The 16894-nt window shown below is 37.1% G+C and overlaps 4 protein-coding genes across 8 annotated transcripts; 2 read left to right on the top strand and 2 right to left on the bottom strand.

Moving 5' to 3' along the window:
- The first annotated feature begins 38 nt into the window (after positions 1-38).
- On the top strand, positions 39-1129 carry LOC107218108 (39S ribosomal protein L9, mitochondrial). The gene is made up of 2 exons (XM_015655860.2): positions 39-291; positions 378-1129. Exons 1-2 carry the CDS (start codon positions 196-198, stop codon positions 1080-1082), a joined length of 801 nt encoding a protein of 266 aa, XP_015511346.1. The 5' UTR covers positions 39-195; the 3' UTR covers positions 1083-1129.
- A 39-nt stretch (positions 1130-1168) lies between these two features.
- On the top strand, positions 1169-5289 carry LOC107218101. The gene is made up of 6 exons (XM_046731752.1): positions 1169-1841; positions 2096-2231; positions 2350-2863; positions 3156-3362; positions 3550-3794; positions 4716-5289. The coding sequence occupies exons 1-6, from the start codon at positions 1771-1773 to the stop codon at positions 4926-4928; spliced, it is 1386 nt and encodes a 461-aa protein (XP_046587708.1). The 5' UTR covers positions 1169-1770; the 3' UTR covers positions 4929-5289.
- On the bottom strand, positions 4004-11318 carry LOC107218124 (INO80 complex subunit D). 4 transcript variants are annotated; one of them, XM_015655892.2, is made up of 4 exons: positions 11232-11318; positions 10703-10943; positions 8575-10140; positions 4004-7317 (listed from the first exon to the last, which is right to left on the bottom strand). In XM_015655892.2, the coding sequence occupies exons 3-4, from the start codon at positions 9911-9913 to the stop codon at positions 7151-7153; spliced, it is 1506 nt and encodes a 501-aa protein (XP_015511378.1). In that variant the 5' UTR covers positions 9914-10140; positions 10703-10943; positions 11232-11318; the 3' UTR covers positions 4004-7150. The 4 variants fall into 4 exon arrangements, with proteins under 4 accessions (XP_015511378.1, XP_046587707.1, XP_046587705.1 ...); XM_046731751.1 differs by having other exon boundaries at positions 10698-10943; XM_046731749.1 differs by having other exon boundaries at positions 8575-10943.
- A 1736-nt stretch (positions 11319-13054) lies between these two features.
- Positions 13055-16760, bottom strand: LOC107218121 (dolichyl-diphosphooligosaccharide--protein glycosyltransferase subunit STT3B). 2 transcript variants are annotated; one of them, XM_046731738.1, is made up of 7 exons: positions 16403-16760; positions 15289-15987; positions 14860-15170; positions 14202-14745; positions 13622-14083; positions 13436-13526; positions 13055-13332 (listed from the first exon to the last, which is right to left on the bottom strand). In XM_046731738.1, the coding sequence occupies exons 1-7, from the start codon at positions 16624-16626 to the stop codon at positions 13306-13308; spliced, it is 2358 nt and encodes a 785-aa protein (XP_046587694.1). In that variant the 5' UTR covers positions 16627-16760; the 3' UTR covers positions 13055-13305. The 2 variants fall into 2 exon arrangements, with proteins under 2 accessions (XP_046587694.1, XP_015511368.1); XM_015655882.2 differs by having other exon boundaries at positions 13055-13297; positions 16403-16758.
- Between the last annotated feature and the right edge of the window lie 134 nt (positions 16761-16894).

A 16894-nucleotide genomic window follows, 5' to 3' on the forward strand; every position in this document is an offset into this window, starting at 1 on the left:
CCAGAAGCTTGTCTAGTCCGTATTAGTGATCAGTGGTGCAGGCTCTGCAGATACTGTCCGTTCCGTCGGTAACAGTTGTTGTTCAATTTCATCTATAATATCTATAATATTATTCACTATACCGGGTAGTTAGGCACCTAAAGTTGATTTTCAATAAATTGGGCCCTCTCTCGTTGAGGGAATTTAATATAAAAAATGTGGAATAATTCGGTAAACCTGTCAAAGAATCTTCAGTACCTGTCTTCCCCATTTTTGGCCGCATATAATGGTTTTTTATCACAACAAACACGGGTAAGCAATGCGCGTCGTAACCTCGCACGTTCGATTTGTTCACACTACGCATATGTAACATGTATGTGAAATTGTCATTTCTTCAGAACACATTTATACTGAAGAGGCGAACACCTCCTGGCCTCGCGAAGAAAAATGGTCCATCGAAAGTCCTCAGAGGAAGACACTTTGTGTACGAGCTTGTCGAGGATACCAATGTGCGCAAGAAACCAGATTTGCAATTGATTTTAACATCGTACGTCGAAGGCCTGGGCAACAAAGGAGACCTAGTTACGGTTCCACGTAACAAAGGTTATACTAAGCTTTTGTTGCCAAGATTAGCGACGTATGCAACTCCGGAAAATATTGATAAGACTAAGGCGGCTGCAGATGATCAAGTCAGCCGATATAGCAGTCCTTATGTAGAACGCACGATTAATGTTTTGTCGACTAGGACGCTGCCTGTTTTAATGTCAAACACCAATCCATGGGTGTTGGAAAAATGGCATATCAGAACATGGCTTCGCAGATCAGGATTTCACCTGCAAGATGAATCTATAACATTACCCGATAAACCAATTTCAGGACCAAATCCAGCAATGGAGGGCAAAGACTTTTACATTACCGTTACAATAAATAAAAAAGAACAGGTTAAAGTAAGATGTAGATTATTTCAAATTGACAAAAAGAACTTCACAGTGCCTGAGGAGTATTACAAAAATACTGCAGAACCCATTTTTCCTGAGGATAAATCTATCTTAGATACAATGCCAGGGTTTTACCTTAGGGAATCTAAAAGTAGTCGTATTTAGTCTGTTGTGAGAATCCCGTAATTGTTAATAAACGTATTAAGTCTAAACATATTTGATTATTCATTTCGTATTCATGTTTATTTCCCAAATTATTTGATGTCCAATAACGTGTTTCAATATTTGTTTTCGCTTTATATGAACACTTGCGATTACATGAAGTTGAAGTTCATAATATTCATACAGCAAAATGTGAAGATAAAGTTCAGTTACTTCAATTATTACAGGTTTAGGACAGAGCAAATGAAAATTAAAGTACTCAAATAATTAATGTTATGGTTCAATTTATTTTTCTACAAGGCCTAAATCTTGAAAAGTTGAAAGTAACTGAATTTTGAGTTTATATATTGTTTTATAACGTTAAGAGTTCACACGAATATGCTTTATAGGAAGCATGGGGCTTTGATGGATATACAATCATATCAGCCTTCCTAGTCTTTCAAAGTATTATATTATATTTTTTTTCCCTATTATTCCACGAATGAAACTTACCTTTGTAAGGTATCATTTCACACGATAAAACACAATACATTATAGTGCTATAGTTCAAATTCAGGGCGATTATTATTTGATCAATACCCAGTGCAGTTCATGTGCTACAGTCTGATGTTTTCTTTTTAGCTTCATTCAAACATAATTTATCGTTCATGTTAATTTTTAACTAGGTTCGAACTTATGAAAAACATTTATTATGCAGGCGAGTGTTCCATGTGAAAAAAGATTTTTATGGGACGAAAGCAACGACTGCTTGTATTTATTGGGGTTTGTTCGGAAGTAAAATTACTTACCATTACTTAGCCCAGCTTCTGAATAAATTGAATTCAGCAACTTCAATACTGTTAGTCAGAATAAATGAATTTCCAAATCGTACGATATTTTCAAAGCATCTAACCAGTTCACAAATTCGCTAATGACTCGACGTTAAGATACGATTTTATTAGTACAAATTACATCGATTTTGCCTATGGCATATATTTTTGTTACGATTTTTATGCACATTGATAATATCATAGCAGAGCCCCGAAACAAGAGAGTGAACAAGTAGGCAATGGTCACAGAAAACATCCTCAAAAGTCGAAAAAATCCGATGTCTACTGTCCACATGCATATTTAGAACTGAAATTTGCTGAAACCTTAAGTCCGGACGATAAGGTAAAAATTGTCAAACTGGTCTTAAAAGGAAACACGTTATTTGAGCTACTCAAAACTTTTACTTTGCTTGAATTGTTGTGCTAGATCTCCGGTAATTCATTTTATGATATTGTAACAGATGCAATTTAGGCGAAACTTGATGAGAAAAGTTGGCCCCACCGAACCAAATGTGATTACCCTTCAAGATATTAAAGATATCGTGATATTCCTGGTGATAAATCCGATCAGTATAGAGTTTATCAACTTCTTCCACGAGCCGGTGGTGGATCGATTTTTGAGGTCTCTTATAATCTATTTCCAACATTACATAGAAGTATGGGAAGATTTGTGCCAGAAGCGAGCAGCTACGGCAAGAAAAGCTCCAAATCCTCTAGCATCAGGTGGACAGTTGAGGCAGAGTGATGAAATGCAGAATTTACGATCTCTGGTCGGTCGAGAATATTGCGATATATTAATTGGAGCCAAGGACAGTCTCCCGTACCATCACATGGTTGCTAATAAGAAATCACCCAGTGACGAACCGTCTGGACAATCGCAAGGAGAAAAAGATCTGAGAATTTTTGAAACTCTAATCAGGATGTCGCATAAAGTCGTCTGGATTGCTCTACAGAGAAAACACTCATGTCTCATTGGTCGGTTGCTACTTTTTGCAATAAAAAACGTTCTTCTCTTCGAAGAAGTTCTCTCTCTGCAGTTATTGTACCATCTTAAAAAGTCGGATTAGAGATTCTCAATTTTTGTTTCTTACAGTAAAACTTGATGGTAAAATTAATTGTTGTATATAATTTCATAGATAGACCTGCAAATGTAAAGACCTGTAATTGAACAACGCTTACTGCATGCGGTAGATTTTATGAAGCATTTTGTCGCGCTCTCTACTATCCGTGATACCTAATATGAATATCGTATATATTCGTATTTCAGAAATAGAGATGCATCGATTGTTCAGAACAGACTCTTTCAACACAGCAAAACGATTGTGCGGCAATTTAATTACAGATACTATGTCTGAGGATGAGATTCGCGTTTTGCAGGGGCCAAAAATACCTGCTAAGAGGAAGCTCTTAAGAAACTCGCCGTTGCCTTATCAAATCATAAACACATGCTGTGACTATCGTGTCTTATCTATAGGTAATAAATAGCGTACACATTGTATATGACAGAACTTGCGAAGCTCAAAAACTGAGAAACGTTGATCCGCGTAACTAAATAAACTTAAAAATACGAATCTAGTTGAGCTGACTTAAAATTCTATTTTTTTTGTATATCAATCGAGTGAAAATTTTTAAATGATGGTGAAATATGTGTCGAATTATAGGAATTCCGTATTTTGAAACACATGACCCGAGAATTGAGTATTTAGAAAAAGCTTTACTGGCAGATGAGACGGAGCTGCAAAACTTAGGAATCAAAGTAGGTATTTTAGGTCAATCGCGTTCGGATTATGATATGATGCTTATGCGTACGAACGTGGATGAAGATAAGCCAGATGATCGGACGAGCGTTGACTTGGAAAAAGAGAAATGGGAAAAGAGGGACTCTGAGGGAGTCCAAAAGAGAATTGTAAGTTGATACGAAACGTAGATTTCACTCTAATTGCCAATATCCGCAGCTATATTTTCATTCAAATGTACTACATACTCCACAGTTTCGCTTTAGTCACGGTAAACAGAGTATGGATTTAAATTTTACTTGTCGTGAAATCCATAGAATTCTAACTCCACATTTTCAGTTCCATGTTGGGAGATCTAAGAAGCTTTGTTGAAATCCTGTTTCCAATTACTCGTATTTATTTTTCTATGCATATTAATCATAATTAGATGAATAATTTATACATGAATACCTTATAATATTAAACTGTTTAATGAATGAAGAATTTTTATCGAATCTAAACTAGCATAGGTACTGTAACAGGTAATATTCTATTACTGTTTTCATCGTATTTGGCAGTGACTTAGAGATCCACGTTTAAGAATTAGAAATTAAAAGCTGAAATTATTACTGAACAAAATGTTGCAACGTTATAGCATACAATTGTAACTTCGTCAAAGGTTTCGTTTACCATTTTATGTTGTTATTTCTGGGAAACATTTTTCATTCTCTAGAGGTCGTACGATATAATTACGAGGCTCCTTAATTCATGTTCATTCAATTCATCAACCAATATCAGGTGACGATTACGTATTTCAGTATAAATTTCATAGTTGAAGAAAAAATAAATCGCGAAACAAGATGAGAATCGTGATACAATTTTACGTATGGACAATAAATAAACATTTTTAACGTTTGTTATTAATAACATTGTATCGTTTGCAGGGAATGAAGATATAAAAAAATCTTATCTGTATAATTGATACATAATTTGATCGAATGTCCCATTGTTCAATTCAACTAATTAAAATTGGAGTTAGGACTCTGTGGCTTTCAGGTACATATTTCGATGCTACTACGAGAAACGTAACTGGAGAATCTTAATATTTTCAGCAATTACACGAGGTGCACGAAATTATAAGTATGCCAACGTTTGGGGATGATCCGGAATTAATTGCCGAGTATCCAGTTGAACCTGGCTCGGTGAAATATGGGGGTAGTCAGGCAGCAAGAGAAGTCGCGCGGAAAAAGTGGATTGCCAGAGCTATGAAGTGCTCCAATAAGAATTACGTCGATATAGTCTCTATAGAAGCCAGCGAACAATAACTCAAAATAGTTTTAAAAATCTCATTGATACCACATCGATATGAACTTGGCTATTTTCTTCTTCTTTTTTGCTCCAAATTTACAATGTGATTTTTTTCACATCTAAATTCGTTGAATTATCTACCATAACAGCATACGCAATTCTTTATTGTAAAAATCAAATCAATTTTCATGTTTAGACAGGGTAGATTCAATCATTATTGTATACAGTTCATAAGCGGTTTTTGGTTTTCAATAAAAAATATGTCAATGTCAATTTAGGACATTCAGTTACAAGAGATCAATGCCTCATCAAAATCACAAGCATGATTGTAAACGTGATTACGATAAGTTTGATATAATCATGTTTTCAAGATTCAATTCAACGGTATGAAAAATATCATGGTCTCGTCTTCTGATGATTTTGTCGTTCGACTAACACGTGCAGGGTTGAAAGTTTCAGCGGTTCTGCATTACTTATTCAAAGTCATAAACTTTGGCCTTGCGTGCTTATCTAGACACAATCAGGGCATGGATTACTATAAATTTTTACTATCGAGTCATTGTAACGTTCGGATCCTGAGTTTGCACCAGAATAATTAGCCTCTGTAGCAGTTAATAACGAATTCTTTTGTACATTGAAATCAATTGATGAAAATATGGTCGGTAATTATTGAAGCAAAAAGATTAATTTCATACTTTGTAGCATACGAATGATAGAACTGATGAGTCAGAAATGGGATTATTAATGTGCGGAGACAATGAATTAGTTTTATGAAAATGCGCTGTTAGTTTTTCTTTCTCTTCTTTTTTTTTTTTTCCTTTGTATAAAATAAATGTGTGAAATGGGGAAAGATATGACTAAGTGCTACGAGGCGATGTAAAAAATATGCTTATTATAATTGGTACTGCCTAATCAGAGTAGTAATTATAATATGTTACAAGACATAAACATATAGGTACATTAGGAGCAGCGGACAATGGTGCTACGTTCACGTTTGACATTTCTTATTTCCCATTAATGATAATATAACTGCCGACTATACAATTAAATATAGCAGTAACCGTTAACAGTAAGGATACAACAGTATTGAACCTCCAATATGGAGTCTCACTGGTTACTTGTTTGTTTCGCTTGCACGCAACATATATTTAATTCGTATAACAAATTTATTTTGATACACCTTATGGTGTTGCACTACCGCAATCATATCTGGAGGGACAATCTTTCAAAATTGTGATATTTTATTCAATTTGTTGTACACTTTTCTTTTTTGTTTTTTTTTTTTTTTTTTGACAAAAACTTCCTGACATAGCGCCAGTGTAGTTTTAATCAAATAATTTACACAAATATTTGATTTACAGTGTTTCAATAAATAAATAGCGACCAGCTAACAATTCTGAAAGTTTAATCCCCATTCGAAATAATGAAACTAGAAAAGAAATACCTGTTCTTTCGTTTAAACGGGTGATAAAGACTTTGCGCGGACGTTTGCAAAGGTTGCAATTCACAGTTTTTGCAACTCGAAACTCCATTTGAATTTCTCATTGTTATGCTATTGTTTAATTGTAACTAACAAATAATTAATAATTGTCTAGATGAATATAATACAGCGTGGATCTGGCGAAAATATCGATCGTTATGCGTTCATATTAATATTATTAATTATAACATTTTGATGTATGAATCACGATTGATATAACAGATGTGTTATGTGTATGAGGTACGCTTCTTATCAATTCAGTCGTGTGCCTGTGCAACGGTGCAGCTGATCCAATTCCATAATGATTATAAGATGAAGAATTATTACTTCTAAAGAAGGAAAATTAGGAAATATCTCTTTACCAATTAACCATTAGGTATAATGAGAACAAAAGGGCGTCTTAGTCATATTTTGAATGAAAAATTTCCCACAATATTATCAATTTAGTAAACTTAAGATTGGTAACGAAATTTTTATCACTAATTGTATTTATTGGGTATAATTCAACGTCCTCAAAATATGATAAAACACCTATCCTCTTGTTCGCACTACTCCGACTGAGCCGTTATACTCATTCAATATAGATACCACTCTTTAACAATATTCAGAAATTGTAATAACTATACATCCACAGTTAGTAGTACAATATTTCATTTTTCGAGCACAGACACAAACAGCATTTTTTTCTACGTTATAAGGAACACGGGCGAACCTAATCATTTCAGGGTTGCGTTAATGAGGTGCGAGGGGTGGAGGGGGCTACGAAGCAATGTCGGACATGAGCTGGGCAAGCAAAGCAGGCTCTAAAAGACCGTGACTTTGACCCATGCGCTCTAAATTGCGAACATCCTTATCCACTGCTTCCAAAGCCCGCTCCAGCTCTTCTTCCTCTTCTCTTGAAGGCTCGTACTCCCCGTTTCTGCTCTCTGCAACAAAACATAGCCGGGAATTTTATCAGACAACACGGTTCTTATTTTTGTACATATTTTTTCTACCATTAGTTAACATTAGCTATTGAGAGTTGCAGTTACACCATGATCCGCTACAGAACACAGAGAGTAAAAAGTGAGTGAAAGAAAGAAAGAGAGAGAGAAAGAGAGAGAGAGAGTATTTATCAAATACCATCTGACCTTTATTTATATATACACAACAGGGACGTTCGGCGCAGTATTTACTACTACTGTGCTTCAGAAAAGGCATGTACCATTCTTATTACCTTTAATCACCCAAACCTACCGTGCCTAAATTTATAAAATTAAATCTTTCCGAATTATCTGTATATTTCTTGTCGCAGTTATACAAGACGATTTTGTTGTACATTAAGGAACCGATATTAAAGAATAAGTTGACTTAGGCACCACTTCAAAATCACTTCGCTCTAGCTCAGATTTTGGTAGAATTAACGTTAGACTAGAAACAGCCAATTCGAGAGCTGGGAGTTTGAAGAATGTTGTCGTTTTTTTTTTGTTAAATTTCCTACGTGCACTTCCAAAGTGAAAACATAGACTGCATGCTCTTCATGAGATCGTTAAAATAACGACAACTTAGATTTTTTTATCCCTGCTTCTTTTACGCATTCATTGCTCACATTCAAATCATCATAGCAGAACGAGCATATAATGCATAGCATTACGCATTTTTCTAATGGCCGCAGCATTTTATTTCATTATACTGCCAATCTTGCTTCGACTACACATGCGGGCTACTACAATAACAATTCCTAAGAATTCTAGTTTTCTCATATCCATTGTGATGCGTGTCCAGAATGATTAGAGGATTATTTGAGGACCACTATTCTTCGACAGTTCTTGAAGTTTTTGGCCACAGCAGTGGAAAAAAAAAAGACACATTTCATTTGATTAATTTACTTATTTTGAAGTTGCAATGTACGTACTAAGTAATGTGAAATTGTGATTTCAAATGATTTCAAAGAATTGCTCGAAGATATCAGCAGAAAACGACGTTCTAACAGCCCTTCAAATATTTGATCCGATAACTGTATAAATGAATACCAAAACTGTTGTAAGCAATTTGAGACGATACCGATAAATAAATATGAGATTAAAACCGATTCTCAGATATATAAAACGCAATCTGTTTCTAGAAATAAACGTAACTTGAACACATAGCATAAACGGAAAGAAATGATTTCATTTGTTGTATTATTTATTAACATGTATTACCAATAAATAAGTCATTGAACGCGTCGGCGGGCAAGTTATTGAGAACGTTGCCAAAATCATGTTCGGCTGGGTCGAGGGAGGCAAATACTTCATGATCACCGAGATCGGCCTTGAGCGCTGTGCCAAGACCAAGGGACCCAAGACCAAGGCCCAAATTGAGGCCCGAGGAGTGCGACGTACCTTGAGGAGCATTTAAATTGTTCAAAGTCTTTGTGTGATTATCGCTGGTACCGATCTGGTTCACGTAATGATTCTGATCCTGAATAACGCCGCAATTTTTAGTCTCGGATCTACTGCATGATGGTCTCTTTCGTTTCTTGGGTCTGGCTTTAGGCTTCGGTCTCGATATGGTCGGAGATGTCGGTTTCTTCCTTGCTTTTTTCGGTTTTGACTCTTGAGCTTTGCGATGATAATTGTCCCTTTTTCTCGCGTGTTCAGGGCAAAGTGGTAGTTCGTGTGCGACGTCGAATACCGGTATACAGCACTGCGTGTTGTCGCTAAACTTTGCCGTGCAATGCTCGAAGAGAAGTTGATCCCCATTGATCATTATGTGACGCGAGCAGTGGCGGGTGCACGGTAATGATATCTGACAGCAGCCTTCAACACCGCACAACGTGCCGACCAGAAGAGGACTATCGACCGCTTTACTGCTCCCTGGCGAATCGTACAAGGCTCGGGCTGTTGCCTCAGGATCTCTCCAAGCAGCCTCTAGCAAACACTGAGCCTTCTCCTGCAGCTGGCTCTCCGATTCAGGTCTACTTTTCTGTAGCTGAGCCAATCGTCGTCTGAGATGAGACCGTAGCTGCGATAATCGGGCAGATCTATTCACTCCGCTCGTATTTTCGACAGAGAACCAGTGACGCTGATATACTGCAGTTTCATCCCCGCTCGAATCGCTGTCTGACATCTCGTCTCCGGCTCTAGGATAGTAGAGAAGCATGTGGTCTCGTCTGTGTCTTTTCGGCTTCAACCTAAGCAGGTTTTCGAGGTGTCTCTGCTTCCTTTGAATAGAATTTGAAAACCTGAGCTCGAGACCCCGTCCTGTTCCCTCGACGTCGACCTCGGATTCTTTGTCTCTGTTCACTATTCTTGAGGCAGCTACCGATCCGGACTCAGGTTTGACCCTCTGTCTTGTACATTTGCCTTTGGCCCTGTTGTTCTTAACTATTTTATGGTTTAGACTGGGCTTGGAATTCTTGGAAGATTGGTTCTTGACATTCCTACTGTTTATGGCGGTAAGCGGCTCTGGCTCGTTAAATACATAAGGATCCACTTCTTGGCGAGCCTCAGTTTTGAGCAGAGCCTTTAGCCGGTCTGAAAACTTCAACTTATTGTCCATGATTGAGCACAGGAGGCGAGGTAACTTCGCCGTATGCTTCGTCTGCTTTCCTCCGTTCCACCTGCATCCCCAAATGATCAAAAAATTCACCCGTACTCCTTGGGCTAGGTCTTGGATTACGCTGTATGTGTAGCGCTTTCTGTATGCACAACGAACACGTTATCAGCATTGGCTATCCACGCCGATCCATGCAACATCTTTGTTCCTTGTCTTCAGTTTTCTAGACCCTGAGGATATCCAATATTAATTATGGTAGTTTCATGCTATGCATTTTATACTTTAGTGTAACTAAACAAAGGTCAGCTCAGTCTGTGATCACAGTACTTGAAAACATGAGCCTAGCCGATCTCTCTTCGGTTCAAATACACATTTTGTATCTTTGATATTGAGTCGGTTGGTTTTTTACAAACACAAGATTGGGTACCGGAATAAATGGAAATTATCAAGCGCACAGAAAAACGGAATCATTATTTAGCCAAAATTAAGAGTTGCCTCTGTCTTGACATCTCGATTAAAACATTTGACGTTGGGGCAGGTCACTGATTTTTGGTTATGTTCACTTTTTTTTTCTTTCTTCATACAAATTATAAATGCAAGGCACTTTAACACTAAGGGATGATCGATCCAAGTTAAAGCTTTGGCGCTGTTTATAAAACACCTTTACTTTTTACTCATCAAAATTTAGGCTCCAAAATATTGCGGGTGTGTGTGCGTGTGTGTGTGTGTGTGTGTGTATGTATGTGGATAATTTAACTGGATACTCGAGTGTGGTATATTTATTTACTGTACGCTTTGCCAAGGTCGTGAGTCAAACAGATTTCTTCGAGCCTCGCCTCCGTCGTATGAAATGATCAAAAACACTCGATACTTAGTCCGAATGCACAATTTTTAATAAGAATTATAGAGGCATTAGTACAAAACCCAGTATGCATCGATAATAACATTAGAAAGACATGTCAGATGTGAAGGCAGCAAAATGGCCGCTGCTGACAGTAGTCGCCATGCGGACTTAAAATTCCCTGAGCTCCGCCTGTAAGGGCGGAAAAAACAAAATTATTAATAAACTACATTATTTTATTACGATTTACGATTCATTTGGTTTATTCTTATTCGTTAACATTATTTCCGCCGACGACTGGCCTCCAAATTTTATCTACCATACACGTTAAATGCAGACTTAATAAAATAATATTAGGATTTCAACGCCGGTTGCAAATGTTTAACCATTATGCCAACCCGTGCTCGTGTTTATAATTATTATTAATACTTTGAATGATTCTTATATAATTTATGATATCCATGAATTTAAATACTTTACATTTTTACTATGTTTTTTAATTCACTTAAGTTGGAAACATTTTATTCACAAGCATTATTGAGCAGGGAGTCACGCACGTGTTTTCAATATATTTTTAACTAGGAAAAACATTCACGCAGTGACTAGAAATTTTTTTCTTAATATTGCTCACTCTGCAATAAGCTTACAGTGATACCAATAACGAATCAGCTGATTTTGACAGCTGGCGAAACATAACCTATCGATTTACAACTTTGTTACGAAGGACACTAGAAAAATTAATGGTAAATGTTTTTGTGAATATAGATCTTGCAATAGATTCGTCGGACGAAAATGTGCCGAGATATAATTTTCAGAATAACCATTTAGATCCGTATATCTATGCCATCGTGAATTCATCTGTGTATGTGCAGTGATATTTACTCACTGTGTAGTAATAACAATATGGCATGCAGTTGTTTATCAGAAAAATGACATAATAGCATGATAATAAGTCAAATCAAAAGACTTGCGTATTTGTTGGTCAAATTTTAATACAGCCAAATCTCTGAAAGTCTTGGACTGAACTGCATACTCAATAACATTATCTGTTATATCATACATCCAGTTTACTAAGAGTTACAAACGAAATTTTACCAAATTTCTATTCAATCACTAGTCATTGATTTTGTTACTAAAATGTCCTCTAATTGAATTCTATAAAAATACTAGATCTCATCGAATAACATCGATTTTGATTTAGTCCATCAGTAGAAATTTCTCATGTAAGGTTGTAGAACAGCCTCACAAATTTTTTAATACAGTCTTTTGTAAAAATATGGTATGATCTACTGTCTAATTCGAGTTTTCTTTTTACAACGGAGTTCACTAGTTCAATAGGTGAAAATTTGAAATAAAACCATGGTATGATATTATATCAATTCTAAAATATTGGAATTAAGTGTGTAAAATGATGAGTCATTTTTAATTTGATTGCATTGAAACTCGATATTTACCTCGTCAATCTTTATTGGATAAAAAAAAATGTTCCAATATTATGTACATTTAAAGAGACAACAGTTAGAGGTAATGATTAATTTTGGGGAGAAATAAGTTTAACACAAAGATAATCTTAATTAATTGTATTTCTGAACTACTAACCATTGAAATGGCAAAATACACGCTCACGCATCTGTCGTATGAACGTATCATTATCACAAACACAATTATATTTCCAACTAAGAACACATATATACATATACAATATGTGAATACAAAGTCAGCAACATGCCACCTTACGCACACAACACTAATACATTGAAAATACTAATCAGCCTGAAAACAATTCAAATCAATGTATTTTGGAGGTAAGCATTTTGCAAATAATACTTCAATCAGTTAATAAAGCTGGATCCTATTGAATTAGATTTTTATTCATTCATAATAATCTAAGTTGACATCATTTCTGGATTCAGATGAAATTGCAATCGTTTCGTGTTAATTGAAAATACCAACTTCTATGTTGGTTAGTTGTTGTTTTTTGATATTGTCAATAAATCAAACGTATGTTTTATCCATCCACTTTCAATTCGTATATTTCTTTTACAGAACATGTCGGTGGCATGATACGACTAAGCAAATTAATCTTCGATGTTGAATTTACAATGTTACATTAGAAAGTATAAATAAATACAATTCGTAACAGGTGATTAAAAGAGTTCATTAATTAATAGTTACACCACAATTTATTCTGTACTTTTTTCTCGCGTTCTCTCTTTCTCTTTCTCTCTCGTTCGAGTTTTTTTTTCTCTTTTAATTAGCGTTACACAGTAGTCTTCCATTTCTCATGTTCACCACAGGTCAGAATTATGCATAGATAGGTGTTCAAACTCCTAATAAGTGAGGGGGACGGTGATGTTGGTTTTGTTTTTGTATCTTTTTTTTTTTTTAATTATTTTTTTTACTTTTTTTTCTCGAAATTATCGTCCAAAGTCGTTTGGGAAGAACTGCAGATGGTTATTGCGTTACGTAGTAGATTTTTTCTGCGGTTTTTGCCCCTTCACAACGGTGGGTCGACCCTTGATCAATCCCTTCTTGCGACGCGCTGTCTGTAACATCAATTTCCACCCCCCCATAATTTCAACTACGCTTCTGGATCATGTGGTGTATTTGTTACAGTGAACCAAACGATACGACGGACATCTCAAAAAATGTCTGAAAACGTTCCTACGAAACATAATGCTCACCTTTTTGCTGAGAAATGAACTCGTCCTTCGATTAATTGTGCGCTCTGCTATTGGGATTCTGGGTCGATTAAACTCTTCTGGTTTCTTCACTCTGTAGATGAAAAACAAAAAAAATATCAATACAGAGTAGAATGAATATAGTAGAGGAAGTTTCAACATACGTACACACAAATATAGAATAATCACCTGTAAATCCTAACAAGCCAATGCTCAGTGGTATACGCCTCATCCAAATATGTGAGTTGAAAGTTTTTGTTGCCTATTTCCGCATTACGAGTACGATCAAAGCCTGCGGGAGAACGATAGTCGATCTTGACTTCTCCAAATCGATAATAACTCAGTTTGTACATAAGGGAATTGAGCAAAGTAGGAGAGCCTTCTGAATCAACTCTGAATTCACCCCGCTCTGTAAAGTAGTCGCTTTCTCTAATATCTTGCGGATGTTCACCCTCGGCTATACGAACCATCCATAAAAATTTATTTATGTCATCGCCAGAGTAACCGATCATCCCACCAAATATAACCAGCACATAATCTACATCTAACGATGTCATTATATCGTAAGCAGCACTCTCATTCGAACTCATTGCCTTGCCCACTAAAGCTATGTGCGAGTTGTTCCATGTATTATTGTCCACAAGTGTTGTCCTGTTGGTGAATATTATTGAATTTAATAAATACCGATTTTTGACAACAATAAATTTGAAATGAGTGATGTAAAATGTACATAGATATGAACAGCGAATAGCAAAATTAATCTTTTCACCTATTGGCCATGCCCGCTATTTGATAGCCGTAATCCCACCAACTCATTACTCTTGCGTCATTTGGTGTATTTTGGGCAAGCCAGTAGTATGCCTCTCTGAAATCGTCGAGTATTGATCGACCGCCGTCATTGCTGTAGGATGCCAGAACTATAGAAGGACTAGAATATGCGTTACTCGTCACCCAGGTACAATGAACAGTGAACATCATTAGTAGCATCGAAATTCCAATGACTACACCATTACGGAGATTCGCTCCGAGACCGTCGCCTGAACCTTTTGGTCTCTCGTGTTTCATGCGCCGCAGTTTTCCCGCTTCATCATATAAGGCACGTCGGGAGCTTCGTTCTGTTTCTTCTTCGCTCTCCTCCTCGCTTCCTTCTCCACCTTCTCGATCACTCCCATCTTTATCTTCCTCTTTTAAAAATAATTCCAGTAAACCGCTAAAAGCTACTCCGGCCAACATACATACGACTGGCGTCAGAGTAAGCATCAACCGAACCATAACACCAGCAAAGTAAACAGCGCTTATAGCATATAGCACCACTGTAACAAATTAAAGGGAATTTGAATTAGATTTAAAATATTCTGCACTCCCAGATCAGAGGGATTAATTTTTGATGAGATATATTCAAGAAGCGAAGAATTGCACCAATTTACCAAAAACGCGCTCGTCGTTAATATGCTTGATACAGTACCACAATCCAACGGGAAAGGTGGTAACCAAAATATGCAGGTCAAAGAAGAAGCTAAACCACGTGGTAGGTTGATGTTCGGAGACGGAGGCAATTATGGGAATATGAATTTTAGCATATCCTGTGTCCCATAAGGAGTAAAATCGTCCGCTCCAGGGAGCAACGAGTCCTGAGTAAGTGAGAATGACGAGAATGAGCAGAAGGGCTGCTGCTGTGAGAGTTACAAAACCACCAAAGTACTTCATCTCAGACTTGGTTAACATTGTTCGAAGATACCTGGAAGAGGAGCATATAATTAGTATGAGCGGTTTTTTTAGTGCCAAATCATCGCGTTTAGTCTTTATTGTCTAAGACAATACTGATGCAATTTGAAGTTCCTTGTCAATTGTATTACCTGAAAACTGCGACAAAGATCAGCAAACCGAACACACCTCCAGCAGCCATGTGTTCGGAAGTTCTTATCGGTTGAAATCCAACGAATGGTATTTGCATACTGAGCAGTAGACCAAGAATGTAGAATGTTGTATAACTTGTAAAAAGCCGATTGCTGTACCGATTCATGACCAACAGTGCAAATACGTGAAGTGGGATTAAGTTTATGATAAAAACATATCCTCCCCAGGCTGACACCATGTAGAAGTAGGATAGGGCAGTGAGGACAGCCCAAAATATCGAGCCGGTCTTAACCGACTTTACCCAAAGGTAGTAAGTGAATTGCAAGGCAAATATCGCAATGCCCTCATTGTCGTAACTGCCGGCTACGGACCTGGATATATATCCTGGAACAATAGCTATAAAGCAAGCGGCAAACAAACCAGCTCCGGCGCTCCATAATTCTTTGGTCAAGAAGTAAGTTGAAATGGCAGTTAGGCCGCTGAAAACTGGTGCCAAAAACACGCAAATGTCTCTTATGTGTACAGGAATGTTGAGAGAGTGGAGAATGTGGTGTATTGATCCAGATGTTATCATGAGACCTGGGTAAACCGTCCCACCAACGATACGACCCAGTGGATACCATGCTCTTTCATCAAACCAGTTGAGAAAATTGTAGAATCCATGTTGTACCATGTACGCCGTTGCTCGATAATTGAACCTTGAACAGGAAAGTTAAATTTTATTAAAAAACTGCATGCTATGTGAAAAAAATATTTTTTCAAATAATATTTCCTATGTTTATTAGATGACTCACAATGAATATGGGGTTTGCATAAAGAATAGTTTTTGAGCCAATGTTGTACAGGCAAAAGATTCGAAGTGGTGAAAGGATCTGATAAGGACGGCGATAAGAAGTTTGATTTGACTCGATTGGTGAAGAAAGAAAGAACAATTGCTGAGTGAGGAGGTGTTGAAATGAAGAATAATTTAATTACTTGAAACCACCCTATAATAACTGATATGGATATCTCTAACCTGATATCGAGTTGGTTATCGGGAGGTGACTGTTTCACGAGAATTTAGTGAAGTGGGATAGGTAGAAAGTGGAAATTATGAGATAAAGCTGTACGTACCATGGGTCAAACTCGTGGATAATGCTCTCGAAACGAATAACAGCGAATAATCGGGATGCGAATCCCGATATCCAAGCGAGGAGCAGAACAGTAAAGGTGATCAACGAACTTAGACCCGCGGCATTAGTTAGCGTTGAACTCTTCACCTGTCGTGAATTAGTCGGCTGTTTGTCGGGGAACAGGACTTTCTTCGCGTGCGGTGCGTTCGCCTTCGAAGGCAGCATTTTTTAACAACCTCGATCACTCTCTTACTCTTGAAAATTTTACCTGAATACAAGACCTATCACCAACACCGCCATACGCGCACAAAACACCGGTCCCCGCACGACACGCAAGCAATGCAGACCACACGACGCAAGTAACGACACCACGAACGACACGTCAACTATCCGCAGGACCGCCAACACTAAAAAATATCCCTAGTTCAAGGCTTGCGAAATGTAAACAGAAGCTGAAAGGGAACTAGGGTAGTCTAGCTTTTAGCCGTGCTTT

This window comes from Neodiprion lecontei, chromosome 2 (assembly GCF_021901455.1).
Source record: "Neodiprion lecontei isolate iyNeoLeco1 chromosome 2, iyNeoLeco1.1, whole genome shotgun sequence".
In the NCBI taxonomy this organism is placed as follows: domain Eukaryota; kingdom Metazoa; phylum Arthropoda; class Insecta; order Hymenoptera; family Diprionidae; genus Neodiprion; species Neodiprion lecontei.

What these genes read in the sequence shown, in the direction of transcription:
- LOC107218108 (XM_015655860.2), top strand. Translation starts at nt 196, where the DNA reads ATGTGGAATAATTCGGTAAACCTGTCAAAGAATCTTCAGTACCTGTCT. An exon ending in TTTTATCACAACAAACACGG is followed by an intron (nt 292 to 377) that starts GTAAGCAATGCG and finishes TCATTTCTTCAG; the next exon opens with AACACATTTATACTGAAGAG.
- LOC107218101 (XM_046731752.1), top strand. Translation starts at nt 1,771, where the DNA reads ATGCAGGCGAGTGTTCCATGTGAAAAAAGATTTTTATGGGACGAAAGC. An exon ending in CCTTAAGTCCGGACGATAAG is followed by an intron (nt 2,232 to 2,349) that starts GTAAAAATTGTC and finishes ATATTGTAACAG; the next exon opens with ATGCAATTTAGGCGAAACTT. An exon ending in AGGGAGTCCAAAAGAGAATT is followed by an intron (nt 3,795 to 4,715) that starts GTAAGTTGATAC and finishes TAATATTTTCAG; the next exon opens with CAATTACACGAGGTGCACGA.
- LOC107218124 (XM_015655892.2), bottom strand. Translation starts at nt 9,913, where the DNA reads ATGGACAATAAGTTGAAGTTTTCAGACCGGCTAAAGGCTCTGCTCAAA. An exon ending in GTTCAATGACTTATTTATTG is followed by an intron (nt 7,318 to 8,574) that starts GTAATACATGTT and finishes GTTTTGTTGCAG; the next exon opens with AGAGCAGAAACGGGGAGTAC.
- LOC107218121 (XM_015655882.2), bottom strand. Translation starts at nt 16,626, where the DNA reads ATGCTGCCTTCGAAGGCGAACGCACCGCACGCGAAGAAAGTCCTGTTC. An exon ending in ATCCACGAGTTTGACCCATG is followed by an intron (nt 15,988 to 16,402) that starts GTACGTACAGCT and finishes TTCCTGTTCAAG; the next exon opens with GTTCAATTATCGAGCAACGG. An exon ending in ATCTTTGTCGCAGTTTTCAG is followed by an intron (nt 15,171 to 15,288) that starts GTAATACAATTG and finishes CTCCTCTTCCAG; the next exon opens with GTATCTTCGAACAATGTTAA.